General features: G+C 41.6%; 1 protein-coding gene across 1 annotated transcript in view; it reads right to left on the reverse strand.

Annotated features, from left to right (window-relative positions):
• cftr (CF transmembrane conductance regulator) overlaps window positions 1-20,692 on the reverse strand; it is a 148,078-nt gene that overhangs the window by 102,367 nt on the left and 25,019 nt on the right. Inside the window, exon 2 of the mRNA XM_033038309.1 lies at window positions 10,810-10,920. Coding sequence (XP_032894200.1) covers window positions 10,810-10,920 — 111 coding nt within the window. The remainder of the gene's footprint in view (window positions 1-10,809; window positions 10,921-20,692) is intronic.

Here is a 20,692-nt window from a genome sequence, read left to right on the forward strand (position 1 = left end):
CATCTATGTTTTGATAGCGATTTCCACGCCTGTAAATGAGCAATATAAATGGAACAGAGCATCAATTAAATTCTTTTGTGACTTTTTGGCGCCAGGCAAAGTCCAAAAACCAACATTGTTGGCTACAAAGCTAACAAGATTTTTCAATGTTTCAATCTTGAGAAGCACTTTTAGTGCTTTTTCTAAAAAAATTAATATATGTGTTCATAGTATAGATATGAATTAAAAAATTACAAATTGCAAAAAAAAGGATACTCAACAATTTTAAATGTAAAAGCATTTAAAAATAGACAATAATTAAAGAAACTATCTTATTTTTCCCTGTCCTCACTGCAGGCCTATAATCATCTAGAATAGACACACATATTTTGCATTGTGTTTAGCTTGGAACAGGATCAGTGAGTAGGTTCCCCAGTGCACATGATGCCAGCTGTTCTCGGTAAACCTCTACTCTACTGGTAGAGTCCCCAAGGGGCCCGACAGTCGCCGAGATTCAGGGAAATCCAGGCTTAAATGGAATACTCAGGAAAAGTCAGATTATTAAATCTACATCATTAGATTTGTTTTATTTTCCAAGTGAACTACTTCTCCTGCTTCATCGCATATAGCTGACAGAGTCAACTTGTTATGAAGAACTGTAGTACTTCCTCCAAATTTAATCTGAGAAGATCTATCACTTCACTTATCCATTAACTTTATTGTACCAGTCTCTGTTTCATGTCTTGCTCAATTCAATTCTTCATTTTCAATAATAAAGTTAGTTCTGTACAAAACTGTTGCTAAACTGGGCTAGTGCCATGTGTGCAATAAACCTTTTTTCAAACTTAAAAATACTTTTTTTAATCCATGTAATTTATATTTCTTGGCTCATGTGGGTGTCTGGGTCTGGGGAATGGGTGTCATGGTACACCAGTCATTGAAAGTAGGCATGCAGGTGCAGCAGGCAGTGAAGAAAGCGAATGGTATGTTAGCATTCATAGCAAAAGGATTTGAGTATAGGAGCAGGGAGGTTCTACTGCAGTTGTACAGGGTTATGGAGAGAAGGCAGGTACAGGATACTGAGTTGGATGATCAGCCATGATCATATTGAATGGCGGTGCAGGCTCGAAGGGCCGAATGGCCTACTCCTGCACCTATTTTCTATGCTTCTATGTTTCTATGTATGGTCATGCAGTATATTAGAATAGGTCCAGCTGTGAATTTTATTTAAATGAAAATCAGAAATTCAGTTTCACTTTCCACAGATGCTGCCTGACCTGCTGAACATTCTGCTGTTGTCATGGCAAATGAATTATATTTATGTCTACTCATAGAGTCATACAGCGTGGAAACAGGCCCTTCGGCCCAACTTGCCCATAATTGCTAACATGTCCCAGCTACACTAGTCTCACCTGCCAGCGTTTGGTTCATATCCCTCCAAACCTGTCCTATCCATGTACCTGTCTAACCGTTTCTTAAACATTGGGATAGTCCCAGCCTCAACTACCTCCTCTGGCAGCTTGTTCCATACACCCACCACCCTTTGGACAGCACTGTGCAATCACCATTTTGTGTGACCCAGCTGTCTAATCAAGTAATTTAAAACTAAATTTCACTATGACTAGTTCCAATGGATCTTGAGGGAAGTAAATTAATGCCTCACGGTGATTGTGTGTCAATGATAGAGACCAAAAGCCTTATGGAAGTTTCTTCTGTAGTTTTGTTAGTCATTCAATGTGAATGTTCAGCACTATATATATATTTATTGCTTTAGTTTTTATGTATTTTAAATTTATATATGCATATTTTCAAAGACTTCTTTAAATTCTCAAAATTCTTATATGTTCTCAAAATGTTCCAACCTGCTGATTCATTCTCCACTGACCAATTTTTAATATAAATCAGTTAAGACATCCACTGAAATAATTTGTGAAAACTTCCTCCCAAGGAAAGATTTTTGAATCACTTGTTACTCATTGCATAAACTTTTGTCCACCTCGATCACAAAGTAGCCTATCATCAAAATCCAATAAAATATATTTTTATAACTTCAAATAAAAAAGTTTAGTTCAATTTAGCCTAGGTATATAGCGTGGAAACAGGCCCTTCTGCCCACCGAGTCCGTGCCGACCAGCAATCTCCGTACATTAGCACCATCCAACATACACTAGGGACAATTTTACAATTGTACCAAGCCAATTAACCTATAAGCCTGTACATCTTTGGATTGTGGGAGGAAACCGGAGCACCGAGCAAAAACCCACGTGGTCACGGGGAGAACATACAAACTACATACAGACAGCACACATGGTCAGAATCAAAACCGGCTCGCTGGCGCTGAAAGGCAACAACTCTACTGCTGCGCCACCGTGCCGTAGACACGAGGAAAAATCTCACAGTATCATCCACAGTTCTGAGCTTATTGTTAATGAGTCTACATATTTGACCGTCATATTTAATGATATACAGGAGGAAGGAGATTCGGAGGTTGCAACGTTTAAGAGAGGAAGACTATAGACAAGGTACTGGTACATCAGGAGGTCAACCCTCCCATCAGAAGTAACCAATGAAGTACAAATGACATGGGAGGGGATTTAAAAGCAATAGCAATTACATTTCAGAACAACTGCATTTTTCCAATGTTAACATAGTAAACTTCCCAGCTCCAGGCTTGGAATCGCCATTTGAAATAAATAGGGATTCTGAAACTGTGCCAGATCTGTCTGTGTGAGATCAGAAACATAGAAACATAGAAAATAGGTGCAGGAGCCAGCCATTCGGCCCTTCGAGCCTGCACCACTATTCAATATGATCATTGTTGATCATCCAAAATCAGTACCTCATTCCTGCTTTCTCCCCATATCCCTTGATTCTGTTAGGCCTAAGGGCTAAATCTAACTCTCTTTTGAAAACATTCAGTGAATTGGCCTCCACTGCCTTCTGTGGCAAATTCCACAGATTCACAATTATCTGGGTAAAGAAATTTTTCCTCATCTCAGTCCTAAATGGACTACCCTTTATTCTTAAACTGTGACCCCTGTTACTGGACTCCCCCAACATCGGGAACATTTTTCCTGCATCTAGCCTGTCCAATCCTTGAAGAATTTTATATGTTTCTATAAGATCCCATCTCATCCTTCTAAATTCCAGTGAATACAAGCCCAGTTGACCAATTCTTTCATCATATGTCAGTCCCGCCATCACGGGAATTAACCTGGTGAACATACGTTGCACTCCCTCAATAGCAATAATGTCCTTCCTCAAATTAGTAGACCAAAATTGCATACAATTCTTCAGGTGCAGTCTCACTAGGGCCCTGTACAACTGCACTAGGACCTCCTTGCTCCTAAACTCAAATCATCTCACAATGAAGGCCAACATGCCATTAGCTTTCTTCACTGCTTACTTTCAGTGACTGATGTACAAGGACACCTCATCGCAGCTCACACTGCCACCCAGCTTTGTGTCATCCGCAAACTTGGAGATGTCACATTTAATTCCCTCATCTAAATCGTTAATATATATTGTAAATAACTGGGGTCCCAGTCACTGAGCCTTGCGGCACCCCACTAGTCACTGCCTGCCATTCTGAAAAGAACCCGTTAATTCCTATTCTTTGCTTCCTGTCTGCCAACCAGTTCTCTATCCATGTCGATACCCTACCCCCAATACCATGTGCTCTAATTTTGCACACTAATCTCTTGTGTGGGACCTTGTCAAAGGCTTTTTGAAAGTCCAGATACAGCACATCCACTGGCTCTCCCTTATCCATTCTCCCTGTTACATCCTCAATAAATTCTGGAAGATTAGATTTCCCCTTCACAAATCCATGCTGACTTTGACCGATCCTGTCACTGCTTTCCAAATGCGCTGCTATAACATCTTTAACAATCGACTCAAGCATCTTCCCACTGCCGATGTAAGGCTAACTGGTCTATGATTCCCCGTTTTCTCTCTCCCTCCTTTCTTAAAAAGTAGGGTTACATTGTTCTTGTCTTGATGTTTGTCTCCATGAGCTTGATGTTTTGCCACCAAATGTTTCATGGCACGTGACTAATTGAACATGGCCCCTTTCTGCCCAAGCAGAGTAATAATTAAAAATCTCCACTTGGTGGCACAATAGCGCTGTTCTAGAATAATGGCGGATACTTCGGTACATGCCAGCAAAGCAGTAAAGAAGTGAAAGTGTCAAATTGACACCTGGCCTGAACCGATGCAGCAAAGCTAAAGGAAAAGTGCAGGACAATGAATGAAGGGTGAATATGGAATACAATGGTGCCATGTCATCTAAAGATGTTAAGGTTTCATGCAGATGACAGCAGGCACGGAACTCGCTATCAAAATATGAAGGGGACAGGGGGACACAATTTTTTGGCTGCCGCGCTCGCATGCGCACACTCGCACACACGCGCACAAGGCTTCAGAGGCTCAATCCAGCGCTAAATGCAGCTCAACTCTGCCTGTCTAGCCGGGTTAACCTATAAGCCCTGACTGGGCTGACGGGATAACAGCGCTGCTTCTCCGCGCTGGCCATATTTCCCGCAAGCCCAGGCAGGTTAACCTGGCGGGACAGGCAGAGTTGAACTGGGTTTAGCGCTGCTTCTCTGTGCTGCCTGTGGGTACAGCTCACGTCTGACTCCCGACCTCTTTGGCCACCAAGGGGGGGGGGGGGGGTACTCGGGACAGTGCCGGAGCTCCGGGATCGATCCTGGCTGCGGATGAAGCGCAGGTCTGTGCCACATCTCCCTCCTCCATTCACCGCACTCTATCCTCAGCCCCACCCCCCTCACTCCTCCCTCCTCCAATCATCGTGATGAATCATCATGTCCCACCTCCACTGTGTCGATTTTTAAAATCCGGATGACAAAAACTTGGGGGGGGTGACCCCCACCTCTCAAAACACCGGGTTTTCCGCCCCTGGATGACAGAGAGAAACAGAGAACTAGAGGTATGGGAAGATAGACACAAATTGCTGGAGTAACTCAGTGGGACAGACAGCATCTCTGGATAGAAGGAATTGGTCGAGACCCTTCTTCAGACTGAGAGTCAGGGAAGAGGGAAACGAGAGATATGGAAGGATAAGGTGTGAAAACGACAGGTCAAAGGGGACGAAGGTCAAGGAAACTGTAGAATAGATCATTGTTAGCTGGGGGAAGCTGACAACGAGGCAGATAAAGGAATATTTAATCAGGAGGGCAGTCAAACAGTTAAATGGCCTGGAGCTGAGACAGCCTCTCTGCTCCACCCTCAAAGCTATTTTTAACATCTGGCACACCCCCATACCCTCTCTTCTCTCCTGCAATGACCCCGCAATGAATAATTTGTATCTACTTTTCAAACTCATACCTCCCTTCCCTCTATCTCTTCTTGCCGCTCTCCATTAATATCTCAAAATATAGTCAAGAAAAGAAAGATTCAAGTTTGAAATGGGAAGATTTAAAGTACAGGAAATTAGTTGCACAACTTTGTTCCTTAAGATAAATGTGCCATCTGTTTAAGCGGGCCTGGCCTCCGCTCTAGTGTTGTGACACACCCTTATGCTTCAAGTTCTGAAAAATGGAAGTTACAAGAAATCACATGTGTCACGAAATGATAGATTTTTCACATCTGGATTCTGAAAGACTCAAATCCAATGGTGGCTTTCCTGATCATGTCTTCGCTGAATCTGTGCAAGTGAGTGGGCAAGGCAACACTCAGTTATACTAATCATAGACAAAATGATTTCCTTTCAGTATTATTTTTGCAGACACATATCAATGAACCTTGGATAATACTACTTTTTTGCTGATGCAGTTAAATTGCCTGTGAAATATTACTTTCATCTATTACGTCCAAATTTACGTATATTTTGGCTGTAAACCAATATGGTATCCTTTAAGTTCATGATGACTACAATATAAATAAAGGTTTAATCACTGTTTTAAGTCAAGGTTAAAACAGTGTCTCAATACTTTGTCACGGTATTGGTTCAGTCTTATTGCCCTCAATGAAAGCTATTCAACATTTAACAGAATACCTATATAGTATCTGTCCAACCTGGTAATGAAAGTGCACAATCTTAACTCATGTGATTGTGGAACACATTACTAAACATAGGTGTGGGAGATCTGTAATGGCTGTCTACGGTAATTAAAACATTTACACACATTTGTCATCCAGGGAAGTTACAAATGGAATGCTTATTGATGGTCTCATGTCAATTCATCATCAATAAATGAATCAAAAATGACAGATCCCTCAGCGCCATTTACCAAGAGAATGAGAATGTGCAAGATTTGGTGAGCAAGTTTGCAGATGACACTAAGATAGGTGGCAACATAGACAGTGATGAAGGTTATCAAAATCTACAGCCTGACCTTGATTAGCTTGGTAGGTGAGCCAAGGAATGACAAACGTGGTGGAAGGAACTACAGATGCTGGTTCACACAGAATATAGACACAAATTGCTGGAGTAATTCAGCGGGTCAGACAGCTTCTCTGGAGAGAAGGAATGGGTGATGTTTCAGGTCGAGACCCTTCTTCAGACCTTAGTGTTGTTTATTCAGGAAATAATAGCTCAGGCTCTTGAGTCCTGGCAAAACCCTCGTGAATCTTCTCTGCACCTTTTTCAGCTTGACAACATCTTTCCTACAACATGGTGCCCAGAACTGAACACAGTACTCTAACTGCTCTAAAAGATCTTCCCCTATTAATTATATTGATGTCTTCAAACAAAATCCTAAAAAAACTGGGATTACCAATATAGAGGACGGTGAACATTCTCTCATTTCAACAGTTCCAAACCTGAATGACCAAATGAAAGCCAACTCTGCCTGCTAGTTGTTATAAAAAACCCAGAGATATTTTACTACAGTAAAGATGTTTTACAAATATAACCTGCTATAGCTATTACTGTAATAATCCTAAAGGATTTGGTTGTCACAACTGAGTTTCTTGTGGTCAGGAATTTTCATAACAAATACAATATGCCATAGAAACACAATATGTAGTCCATGGGTATTGACAAGATTAGTGCATTAATAAAAACAAAGAAAAATGTATATTCATAAAATCATCATAATTGTAATTTATTAGCCAAGTATGTTTTGCAACATACGAGGAATTTGATTTGCCATACAGTCATACCAAAAAAGCAACAAGACACACAACTACATAAAAATTTGACATAAACATCCACCACAGCAGCTCCTCCACATTCCCCATTGTGATGGAAGGCATAAAGTCTTATCTTCATTCCTCCTGCAGTCGTCGGGGCGCTCTCAGCTCCCGCATCGGAACGGTCGAAACTCCTGCGGCTTGGAGTTCCCGAAATCGGTCCCCAACCAGGGACCGCGAGCTTCACGATGTTAATGTGGGCAGCTCCCACAGGTTGGAGCAGCAAAGGCCGACCCCTGGCAAAGGGATCGCCCGCTCCGAGATGTTAAAATCCGCTGGCTCCGCGGTTTTGGAGCGCTAGAAGTCCCAATCAAGAGGCCACCAACTCCACGATGTTAGGCCGCAGTGCAGACGGAGATACGACACGGTAAAAGTCGCATCTCCGTCGAGGAAAGAGATTTTAAAAATTTCACCCCACCACCCCCGCACAAATACAAAATATAAAGATAAGCTAAAACATACATTTTACAACAAACTACAAACACAAAGAATGAAAAAGACGAAGACACCGTTGGCGATAAAAGTGTAGAAATCAATTTCTCACTGAAAATTTGCCATTGATGGTGAAATCTATCCTGAATAACCTACTACACTGGATGGTGATTACACACAGAGTTTCATTCACCAGAACTAACCTACAGCATAACATCTAGCTAAAGTAATATGTGTGTGAGAGGTAGCACAGGAGCTATCAAAGAGTAAAATAATTTTAAAAGGTCAATTCACGCACTTGGTAGGATCTATTAAACACCATGTCAACACTACACATTTTATAAAGAATTCATATTATGCTCGCACCAGGAAGCATTGATCACCAGCTGAATGTGTCAAGATTCTGGATGTATACTGTGAATACTTTTGTCACAACCGCAGTGAAATGGCCAGGAAAGTGTATGCAACTTCAAGTATAACTTTCAATAAATTAAAATAAAATAATTACAAATATTAAAACTGCACAAGGTCAGTAATTTGCAATTACCAAGTCAATCCATTTCTACAATATTCCATGTGCCTCAAAGTTTTTAAGTACTATAGAAAAAGGACCAACTTGCTCTACACCTTAAGCAGACTAATATCAAATCAGGAATGAGGACTCACCAAAATTGGAATAACCCAAATAAAATGAGGAAGAAACTAAAGACAAAAGTGCCTCACAGTGCCAGAGTCCCATTGTATGATCCTGACCTTGGGTGCTAACTGGGTGGAGTTTGAACATTCTCCCTGCGACCCTGTGCGTTTCCTCCAGGTGCTCTAGGTTTCTTCCTACATCCTTAAGACGTGCGGGTTTGTAGGTTAATTGTCCTCTGTAAATTGCCCCGGGTGTGTAAGGAGTGGATGAGAAAGTGGGACACTATGGATCTAGTATGAACGGGTGATCAATGGTCACCATGGACACGATGGGCCAAAGGGTCTGTTTCCATTCTCCATCTCTAAACTAAAAGGGGTGGGAGATTGCAACTTTCACGGGGTCCACCCTGTTTTGACGAATGCAATCAACCTGGCGTGCACAAACAGAAGATCAAACAGGAAAAGTTGTCTTACAACTTTAGGCTGTGCACGCCATACGCAAGAAGAAGAACTAAACTAAACCATTCACTTCCATTCCAACATTTTTAATTGCATTACTACAATTATTATGATATCCTTCCCTCTGCCAAAGTTCTCTTGATTTGGAAACCGTTAACTTGTTTAGATTGGATTATTACACAGTACTATCTAATAGTAGGAAATCTAGACATTTATTGACTTGTTATCAGGAAATTATCAGCGTTAATAATTAAAACTGAATCACTGAACACTTTGACCAATTGAGAGTAAATACAAATCCGTAATAAATAGTTCACGTCTGAAGAAAAATGCTTTTGAAAAGATGACTAAATGATATGGGAGAATAATGTCTGTAGATATAACATATATGGATTTCCTGAAGGTGTGAATATTTATTTCAAAAGAGATTGTTAGCTAAGGGTGAAGTTCGTAAAACTGAGGACACATTGTTGACCAGCTCAAGAAATGAGCTGAAAGTAGGTTAGAGAATAGGGCTCTATTGCACCTGTCGAGATGATGTCTCCCTGCCCGATTCCCTTTGATTGCCTTTCAAATTAGGGTATCGTAGCTGAAGAAAATCCAGCTGATGAATTTGATACTGATATCCATCTCAGATCTTATAGGATGTGGTGCACTGGAGATGATGGAGAGAAGATTCTCCAGGGTGGTTCCTGGCTTGATGGACTTTGGATATAGGGAGTGATTGGATAGGCTAGGCTTGATTTCCTTCAGAGCTAGAGTCATGATGTTGAACCACACAGAAAAGGACCCTTCAGCCCACCGCATCCACGCTGACCTTTCTGGCCATCTACATTAATTTCATTTGCCCTCATTAGGTCTCTGTCCTTCTATGCCTTCCCTACTCCCAGTGCCCAGTGTAATTGTTAATTGTTATATACTCGAGAGCCTGTTTAAATGCCTCTCCCACCACCCCACCGCATCTACACACCCCTGTCACAGTGAATTACACATCCTCTGCTAAAATAAACTCCCTGCCCTCAAATCCCCTTTAAAACATCTTGCTCTCACTTCAAACCAATGCACGTTTGCTAATGTTCTCTTACTATTGCAATAATTCCTTGGTTGTGAGTTCTTCCTGCCAAAGTGGTTCACGTTTGATATTTTTTAGTTTAGTTTAGTCTGGAGATACATCTTCGGCACACCGAGTCTGCTCCGACCAGCGATCCCCGCACATTAACACTGTCCTACACACACGGGCCAATTTTACATTTAATCCAAGCCAAATAACCTACAAACCTATACGTCTTTGAAGTGTGAGAGAAAAACGAAGATCTCGGTGAAAACCCACACGGTCAGGGGACAACGTACAAACTCCATACAGACAGCACCCGCAGTCAGGATCGAACTCTGGCACTGTAAAGCAGCAGCTCTACTGCTGCGCCATCATGCCACTGTAACTCTTGCAACAATGAATCATCCATGCTGTTGGGACATTGCTGGGAACTGGCAGCACCTTGCCATGCGCTGTCTGACTGCCACTTGTTGGGTGTATGTTTTTCAATAGAAGGAAAGATGCTGCCCGCAAAAATCCTGCAACCAGCTTGCAGTCCTGAGTGCCCATTAAAATAATAGCTCCATCCATCCAGTTACCCAGTCCCATCCACCACCATTTAATATGTATAGGAAGGAGCTGCAGATGCTGGTTTACACTGAAGATAGACATACAATGCTGAAGTAACTCAGCAGGACAGGCAGCATCTCTAGGGAGAAGGAATGGGTGACGTTTGAAGAAGGGTCTTGAGCCGAAACGTCACCCATTCCTTCTATCCAGAGATGCCGTCTGTCCTGCTGAGTAACTCTAGCATTTTGTGTCTATCTTCGGTGTAAACCATTTAATGTGTTATTGAATGTCATATTTAAACACCTTTATTGACAGACTATCATATGTTCCGATAAACCCATAGTAAATCAAAAATATAGTAAGTCGAAAATGCATTTAATACACATGATCACGTGGCCGGAAGCGAGCTCCGGCTCGCTCCGGCTCTCTGCGGCTCGCTGCGGCTTGCTGCGGCTCTCTGCCGTTCCGCAGCTTTTGCACCATCGTAAAGTAAAAATATCGCAGGTCGAAACATCATAAATCGGGGAGCATCTGGAATATTGTACCTTTCTAACCTCTCCGAGAGTTCGTCTGCAGAGTCAGATGAAGGAATCTGATAGATGTCGGACAGTTCCAGCTTTTGTCTGTAGCCTTTTTTCAAAATGCGCCTCGGCCATCTGAGAAACACAAACATAAGATGATCGTTACAATGAGAAATATGACAATAATAACACAAATTAAGGTCAACATCTAAGAATTTTCTTAACTCGCAATATTTTCGAGCATCATCTTCTGCTCAGCCATCTAATTTCACTTTCATTTATTTATTCATTTTATCTACGTGGATGTCAAGAGAACAATTTGTCACCTTTTCTTCCATTGCCCATTGAGCTGATTGGTTACATCATCTCACAGGGCAATTTGGTTGTCAACCAAACCGATGGATATGGAGTCAAACATAAACCCAAATTAACTAAATATCCCAGATTTACTTCCCTGAAGGCCAATAAATTGAGATAGGTCTTGAACTATCTAATACAAATAACATTAATGTTATTGAAATACCAGATTTATTTCACACCGGCTGTGGTGGGATTAGAAGTTATGTATTGACTTCAGGAGGTCACATAATGCAGAATACGCCCCAATCTCCATCTACGGGGACAGTGTGGAGAGAGTGTCCAGCTTTAAGTTTCTGGGCACTCACATCTCAGAGGACCTCACATGGTCCACCAACACCGCTGAGCTGGTCAAGAAGGCACAGCAACGACTGTTCTTCCTGAGAACATTAAAAAAGACTGGCCTGCCCCAACAGCTGCTGACAACCTTCTATCGCTGCACCACAGAGAGCATATTAACGTATGGCATCTCATGTGGTATCTCAGCTGCACGGAGGCGGAGAGGAAAGCTCTTCAGCCCCTTGTCCACAGAGGGCAGAAGATTGGGACACCGCTACCAGCCTTGGAGGGCATCTACCACGCACGGTGCCTCAGGAAGGCCGTCAGCATCCATAAAGACTCCTCACACCCTTGTAATGGACTGTTCAAACTACTTCCCTCCGGCAGACGTTACAAGGCCTTCTACGCCCGCACCTCCAGACTCAGGAACAGCTTCATTCCCAGAGCTATAGCGGCTCTGAACCAGCCCTGCTGCGTGCCCCCCACCCCCATGGACTGTCTCCCTCGGATGGTCACGTCGCACAGACACATCTGCACTTTAGTCTGTTTTGACTATTTTACTGTTTTAATGTTCTTTTTACAGACCATGTTCTCGGGGTATCTAAATCTAAATTGTATTAGTTATTTAAGTTATGACATCGGATGGAAGCTGCATACCAAATCTCGTTGCACTTATGTGCATTGACAATAAAATATATTATTATTATTATTATTATTAAGAGTCCAGAACTCTGAGCACTAATGCAGCAGAAGTACAACAGTTTATCTACCTTTGCCTCAGCATACACATTTTATTGGCTTTCATATTGGTATACTTGATGTGTTTATACCATGGCTCCTGTGAAGCCAAGTTCCACCATAAACCTACTCAATTCCCTACAAATATCTTGCACCCATTAGAAAACACGAAAATTCAAGACAATAGGAGCAAGAGTAGGCTACTGGCCCTCCATTCTGCCCCGCCACTCACTATGATCATTGTTGACCCAACTTGTGCCAGTTCTCCTGGCCTTCAATTTCCCGATCTTGCAGAAAATCAGACACAAGGAACTGCAAATACAGGTTTATTTAAAAAAAATCTAAGTGTCAAAGTAGCTCAGCGGGTCAGACAGCATCTCTGGAGGACATGGATAGGTGACGTTTCGGGTCAGAATCCTTCTGCAGACAGAAAAAGACCCAAAATGTCACTTCTCCATGTCCTCCAGAGATGCTGCCTGAATTGCTGAGTGCTCACAATTCCGTTAACCCTTGCTGTCTCCTCCCCTTCCTACCTCTCCCTCAGCCCTCGGGCTCCTCCTCCTCTTTTTTCCTTTCTTTTCCCCGCCTCCCCCCACCCCCCATCAGTCTGAAGAAGGGGTTCGGCCCGAAACGTTGCCTATCTCCTTCGCTCCATTGATGCTGCTGCACCCGCTGAGTTTCTCCAGCATTTTTGTGTACTCCAGTTACTTTGTGTTTGCTTTCAAAATTGATCTACATACACCTAAAGTACATTTAGTACTTAAGTAGTTTAGCCTCCAAACCTTCCGGTGTAAAGAAATACCAGGAATGTACCCGTCTCTGCAAAAGGAAATTTCATTGCACCTCTGCTTTAAACGACCAGCCTCTTATCTTGCTGCTATTTGAGCAAGAAAGATGAAATTAAAATGGAAGTGGATCATATACACTCTAATACTTTTAAATTGTATTTTTCACGGAAGTGAAGCAAAGTGAACATTTTGAGATTGCACTTACTCCAGTGGACTTGAATTTATATGTGACATAAAAAGGAGAGAAAGTATCTTACTGTGCAGATGGGCTTCTCCAGAATGATCTGCATTTAACATTGTAAAGAAATCAAGGTTGGTCCTGCTGTTTAAATACCGTGGGCTGGATTTTGTGGCTAGCAATGAAGGGACATAGCCAGCCTTTTATTGCAAATACCCACAGAGTTTTAATGAGGATTTGCAATGGAACACACTGTTAAAAAAACCTTTTCAGCTATGCAAACTCCACAACAGATTGGTGACCTCTGCACAGAGTCCAATCAACAATGCTTCTCCTGAACCAATTTGGTGAAAGAAAGGCCACTGAGTCGTGAAGTCTGAATCGTAAATGCCAGTTATCACACTTAATGCATTGTCCAAACCCGCATAGAAGGACAAGAGTAGAGGGGAATGAGATTAGAGAGATCAAATACACAGCAAATGTTTACAAATGCAAAATGTTTTAACATGTTTTAAATCCCCAACATACTGCAGGAATGGGAATTCATACTTATAAAAGTTGTTAATCTTCGATACAAGAGAGGTTGTTCGGTAATAATTAAGCCTTATCACACAGTTAAAAATGTAATTGCTCTGGCCTGGCCAAGTTTGAACATTTTCAGGCAAGTGTATCTATCATGTGTAGGAAGGAACTGCAGATGCTGGTTTACACCGAAGATAGACGCTGAAGTTACTCCAGCATTTTGTGTGTGTCTTAAGTGTGTCTATCACTCAAGTCAATTACAGTGCAGCATCTCATATTTTTCAGTCTTCATATTCTTGAAGTAATATTGTCACTGCAAAACTAAGAGAGGAGCATGGCAACTCAGACCACATCTTCCTTGGTTCAATCTCCAGGTATTCATGTGCTATAATCTGATAAAGATAATCACTGATAATCTTAGCATTATTTGCAACACAAAATCTGGTTTGAGATTGAAACAGGTCTCTCAACCCAACTTGTCCATGCCAACAAGATGCCCCTTCAAACTGGCCCCATTGGCCTGCATTTGGTCCATATGCCTCGAAACCTTTCCTATCCATGTACCTGTCCAGTTGTCTTTTAAATGTTGTTATTATACCTGTCTTAACCTATCTTGGCCTGGATAGAGTGGACGTGGAAAGAATGTTTCCACCAGTGGGAGAGTAGAGGATGGGAGGGCACAGCCTCAAAATAAAAGGACAACCCTTTGGAAGGAGATGCGGTGGAATTTCTTTAGTCAGATGGTGGTGGGTCTGTGGGAATTTCTTTAGTCAGATGGTTGTGGAGTCTTTGGGTATTTTTAAAGCAGAAATTGACAGGTTTTTGATGAGTAAGTGTGTGAAAGGTTACAGGAAGAAGGCAGGAGAATGGGGTTGAGAGGGGAAGATAGATCAGCCATGATTGAATGGCAGAGTACCCTCATACGATCATATGGTCATGAGTGATAGGAGCAGAATTAGGCCATGCGGACCATCAAGTCTACTCCGCCATTCAATCATGGCTGATCTATCTCTCCCTCCTAACCCCATTCTCCTGCCTTCTCCCATAACCCCTGACCCCCGTACCAATCATGAATCAAGGGGCTGAATGGCCTAATTCTGCTCCTGTAACTTATAAATGTATAAACCTCCTATGGCAGCTCTAACCATATAATCGCCAACCTCTGTGAAAAAAGTTGCCCCTCAGGTTCTTATGTGGACTTTCCCCTCTCACCTAATGCCAATGTCTTCTGTCTGGATTCCCCCACATTGGGTAAAAAGACTGTGTCTTTACCCTTTTTATTCCCATCATGATTGTATACACCTCCATTAGATCACCCTTTAACCTCCTGTGCTCCAAGGAATAAAGTCCTAGCCTATCCCTCTAAACCTTTCATATCTATGTATCTGTTCAAATGTCTTTTAAACATTGTTATTGCATCTGCCCCAATTATGTGGCCTGGCAACTCACTCCACGTAGGAATCATCCTCTGTGTGGAAAAGTAGCCTCTCAAGTTCCTATTAAATAGAGTCATAGAGTCATACAGTGTGGAAACAGGTCCTTTGGCCCAACTCACCCACTCCGATCAACATGTCCCATCTACTCCTGCGTTTGGCCCATATCCTTCCAAACCTGTCCTATCCATGTACCTGTCTAATTGGTTCTTAAATATTGCGATAGTCCCTGCCACAATAAACTCCTCTGGCTGCTCGTTCCATACACCCACCGCCTTTCCATTCTCTTCTTAAATGTATGCTCTCTAGTACTTGACTCACCAACCCTGGGGAAATGAATATTCCCCTCATGATTTAAACACCTTTATAAGATCACCCTTCCATCTCACTCAAGTCTTAGCCTGCCCAACCGCCCCCTATAACTCATGTCTTCGAGTCTTTGCAACATCCGCATAAATCTTTTCTGTACACAGTTCAGTTTAATGGCATTTTTCCTTAGGCAGAGTGACCAAAACTGAACACAATAATCCAAGTGCAGCCTCACCAATTCCAAGCCCTGAATTATGCCAAAAGCCTTCTTCACCACCGAGCCTAGCTGTGACCCCACATTCTGGGAACTATATACTTGTGCTTCTAAGTCCCACTGTTCAATAACACTCTCCATGGCCCTACTGTTTACTGTGAATGCCTTACCCTGGTTTGACTTTCCAAAATGCAATCCTCGCATCACACTCCTCAGCCCACTCACCCAGATCCTGCTAATTCTTGACAACCTTCTTCACTGTCTCCAATGCCACCCATTTTAGTATTACCTGCAAAATGTATTAACCATGCCATGTACATTCTCATACAAATCATTTATTTATCTCTGATAAAAAGTTTACCAATATTGAGAATTTGAAGAGTAAAAGGCTAAGTTAAAACTTTAGATATATGATTTTTCACCAAACATCATGGAATGAAAAATTAAAATTGTCTCTCTCTCTACAGATGCTGCCTAGTCTTCTGTGCATCTTCAACATTTTCTGAATTTATTTAAGAAAGTAATAGGTTAAGTTCCATTGTTAGAATAATGTGATGTACAGCATCTTCTTTCTTTAGATAATATTCTAGTTAGGTGTCTGGTTTTGGGTTATTCACAAGAACCAAACTATAAAGCCTTCAGTTAAATATCCAACACAAATGACAAGAAAAGTATGCATTTCAAACACTGATGGATGGGACTATTTACATTGTGAATGAGTAAAATCCTTGAAATCAATTGAATGTTTAAAGAAAGAACTGCAGATGCTGGAAAAATCGAAAGTAGACAAAAATGTTGGAGAAACTCAGCGGGTGAGGCAGCATCTATGGAGCGAAGGAATAGGCGATGTTTTGGGTTGAGACCCTTCTTCAGATTCTGAAGAAGAGTCTCGACCTGAAACGTCACCCATTCCTTCACTGCATAGATGCTGCCTCACCCGCTGAGTTTCTCCAACATTGTTGTCTACCTGAGATCAATTGAATATACATTTTAATTAAAATATAGAAGATTATAGTTAATGTTTCTTTAATGGATTATGTCAATTCGATAGATCAGGGTTAACTAGTTGTAAGAGAAGCACACAGATGCTGGAGTAGGTTATATGATTCCTCAAACATGTTCGGATAACCGTTAAGATCCAGTACCTAAAATTCCCGTTGTTCCCGATGACCTTATTCCCGGGCTCCTTATGTATACAAAAATCTGTCAGCATCAGCCCTGCATATTCTCAACAACTGAATATTCACAGCCCTCTGAGAAAGAATTGCAAAGGTTTACAAACTTGATCATCCGAAGAAGGGTCTCGACCTGAAACGTCACCCATTCCTCCTCTCCAGAGATGCTGTCTGTCCCACTGAGTTACTCCAGCATTTTGTGTCTACCTTCATCTTACTGCAAAATAGCTGACCTCTTATCCTGAGAGTTTGCCCATAGATCAAAATTCTCCAGCATGAACAAATAATCTTTTATTGATTATCATGTCAACCCCTCTCAGGATCTTATATGCCTTGATTTCCTTTTTCTGATCTACAGTTTTTATTGGCAATCGTTGCTCAATCGCTCTTTATAGGACATCCTTCCATGTCCCTTTTCCAAATAATCAGTCTAGCTATGGGGACCTGTACTGTGGTGGAGTGTCCCTTCACAATTTCAGCAATTCCTTACATTTATACTCGCACTCTCTTTGCAATAAAGATCAGCTTACCACCATCTGTCTTTCTAGTTGCTGTTTGTATCTGTATGTTTACCTTCTGTGTTTCATGAACCAGCACATGAGGTTGCTCAACATTTTCTAATTTCTCAATGTTAGAAAGTAAGAAGTTATTTTTCTGTGGCCTCCATCACAATGAATAATGTAACGTTTCCTCACATTGCAGCATCTTGTATTTAAGTCGCAAATGAGAAAAACAGAGTTAGATATCAGTTGTGAAAAACAAACTGCGATCAGTTTTGGGTTGAAACCTGCTGGATTTCCCTAACAGCATGTTTTTGCTCCAGATTGCAGCACCTGCAGTCTCATGTTTCACTAGATATCCGATGTATTGCAGGTCAATTGACCGATTTGTGGCTTTTCCACTACGTGCCAATTTGTTACCTTTTTTTAAAAGAAACTCAGAACATTTCTTTTAGTTTCATGTTTTGTTTGGATATCCAAGGGCATAAGCTGCAGACGAGGTACTGAATAATATTAACATGATCAGCAAGTTCTAAAACTGCAAAATCTTTTTTTTCCTGTAATTTGTCCTTTTTGTAATATCTCCAAGAAGTAACATAACTGGGAGAGTGCAGTGATGTTGGGAATCTTGCAGCTAAAGGCATCGCCAAAAAGCACCCACTGAATTTCTTCTGTTCTACATGTTCATACATTTGGTATGGTTAAGACATTGTTATTAAGCAAACTTTTGCTGGACTTTATATGTGGTTGTTGCCTGAACTACACGCAGAGCAGTAGCTGAGGTGACCTTCTGCATCTGAGAAGTGTCCAAAGAGGTCCAGGTCTCAGAACAGCCTGTAAAATTTGCAAAGAGGTATATATAGAAACATAGAAAATAGGTGCAGGACTAGGCCATTCAGCCCTTCGAGCCAGCACCGCCATACAATATGAACAAGTCTGATCATCCTGCTTTCTCCCCATATCCCTTGATTCCGTAAGAGCCCTAGGAGCTCTATATAACTCTCTCTTGAATACAGGTGAAGGGCTTTACCTCTTATCTCTGATATAAATATTAACAACAAAATACATTTAATTAAAATAGCTGAAAATTAAAATACATTAACAACACAAATAACTGATACAAAAACATTAAACTAAAATAAGAAAAGAAAACTTTACTCAGCTTTTTCATCCTAGCTTCAGGCTTGGAATTGGCATTTGAAATAAATAGGGATTCTGAAATTGTGCCAAATCTGTCTGTGTGAGATTAGAAACATCGAAACATAGCAAATAGGTGCAGGAGTAGGCCATTCGACCCTTCTAGCCAGCACCGCCATTCAATATGATCATGGCTGACCATCCAAAATCAGTACCCCGTTCCACCTTTCTCCCCATATCCCTTAATTCCTTTAGCTCTAAGAGCTATATCGAACTCTCTCTTGAAAACATCCAGTGAATTGACTTCCATTGCCTTCTGTGGCGGAGAATTCCACAGATTCACAATTCTCTGGATGAAAAAGTTTTCCTTATCTCAGTCCTAAATGGCCTACCCCTTATTCTTAAAAATTCAGTGACCAGATTCCCCAACGTTTCATTGGGACTCCAGTGGAGCTTATCGACTGAGCAGATGCACTGTCATTCTATGCATCCCCAAATTACACCGTCTAGGACTTCCAGAACTTTAATCATAAATAATATGCACACATAAAATATGTTATTCATGCTTACTAAAATATATTTTATTTGAAGTCCCGGCCAATTCTATTGCTAAATTTTAACGAGCATAATAGGATCAAACAATCTGCTAACAATGACTTCTGCAACGGTAGAAAGGCTGGTGATAGCTTATCTATCCTATGTATTTGACGAACTCCATATCACTTCTAAGATCTTTTATGATAATAAGGCATAGATGTAAATAAACAGAAGAATCACTCTATATATACAATGCATTCAGAAAATATTCAGACCCCATCACTTTTTCCACATTTTGTTACGTTACATCCTTGCTTTAAAATGGATTAAATTCTTTTTTTTTTATCATCAATCTACACACAATCCCCCAGAATGATTGAATGAATGAAAACAGGTGCTTAGAAATTTTTGCAAAGTAATTAATAATAAATAACTGAAATATCAAATTTACATGTATTCAGACCCTTTGCTATGACACTCAAAATTGAGCTTAGGTTCATCCTGTTGCCATAGATTATCCTTGAAATGTTTCTACAGCTTGCTTGGAGTCCACCAGTGGTAAATTAAATTGATTGGCCATGATTTGGAAAGGCACACGCCTGTCTATATAAGGTCCCACAGTTGACAGTGCACGTCAGAGCAAAAACCAAGCCTTGAAGACAAAGGAATTGTCCGCAGACCTCCGAGACAGGATTGTGTCGAGACACAGATCTGGGAAAGGGTATAAAACAATTTCTGCAGCATTGCAGGTCCCAAAAACCACAGTGGCCTCCGCCATTCTTAAATGGAAGAACTTTGGAACCACCAGGACTCTTCATAGAGCTGGCCACCCGGCCAAACTGAGCAATCGGGGGAGAAGGGCCTTGGTCTGGGAGGTGACCAAGAATCCGATGGTCACTGAGACAGAGTTGAGTTCCTCTGTGGAGATGGGAGAACCTTCCAAAAGTACAACTATATCTGCAGCACTCCACCAATCAGGCCTTTACGGTAGTGTGGCCAAACAGAAGCCACTCCTCTGTAAAAGGCACGTGACAGCCCGCTTGGAATTTGCCAAAAGGCACTTAAAGGACTCTCAGACCATGAGAACCAAGATTCTCTGGTCTGATGAAACCAAGATTGAAATCTTTGGCCTGAATGCCAAGCGTCACGTCTGAAGGAAACCAGACACCACTCATCACCTGGCCAATACCATACCTACGGTGAAGCATTCTGGTGGCAGCATCATGCTGTGGGGATGTTTTTCAGTGGCAGAAATTGGGAGACTAGTCAGGATCGAGGATAAATGGAACAGAGCAAAGTACAGAGAGATCCTTGATAAAAACCTGCTCCAGAGTGTTCTGGACCTCAGACTGGTGCGGAGGTTCACCTTCCAACAGGACAACGACCCTAAGCACACAGCCAAGACAACGCAGGAGTGGCTTCGTGACAAGTCTGCAAATGTCCTTGAGTGGCCCAGTCAGAGCCCGGACTTGAACCCGATCGAACATCTATGGAGGACCTGAAAATAGCTGTGCATCGACGCTCCCCATCCAACGTGACAGAGCTTGAGAGGATCTGCACAGAAGAATGGGAGAAATTACCCAAATACAGGTGTGCCAAGCTTGTAGCATCATACCCAAGAAGACTTGAGGCTGTAATCGCTGCCAAAGGTGCCTCAATAAAGTACTGAGTAAAGGGTCTGAATACTTATGTAAATGTAATATTTCAGTTATTTCTTTTTATTTACTTTCTAAAAAATTC

This window comes from Amblyraja radiata, chromosome 19 (assembly GCF_010909765.2).
Source record: "Amblyraja radiata isolate CabotCenter1 chromosome 19, sAmbRad1.1.pri, whole genome shotgun sequence".
NCBI lineage: Eukaryota > Metazoa > Chordata > Chondrichthyes > Rajiformes > Rajidae > Amblyraja > Amblyraja radiata.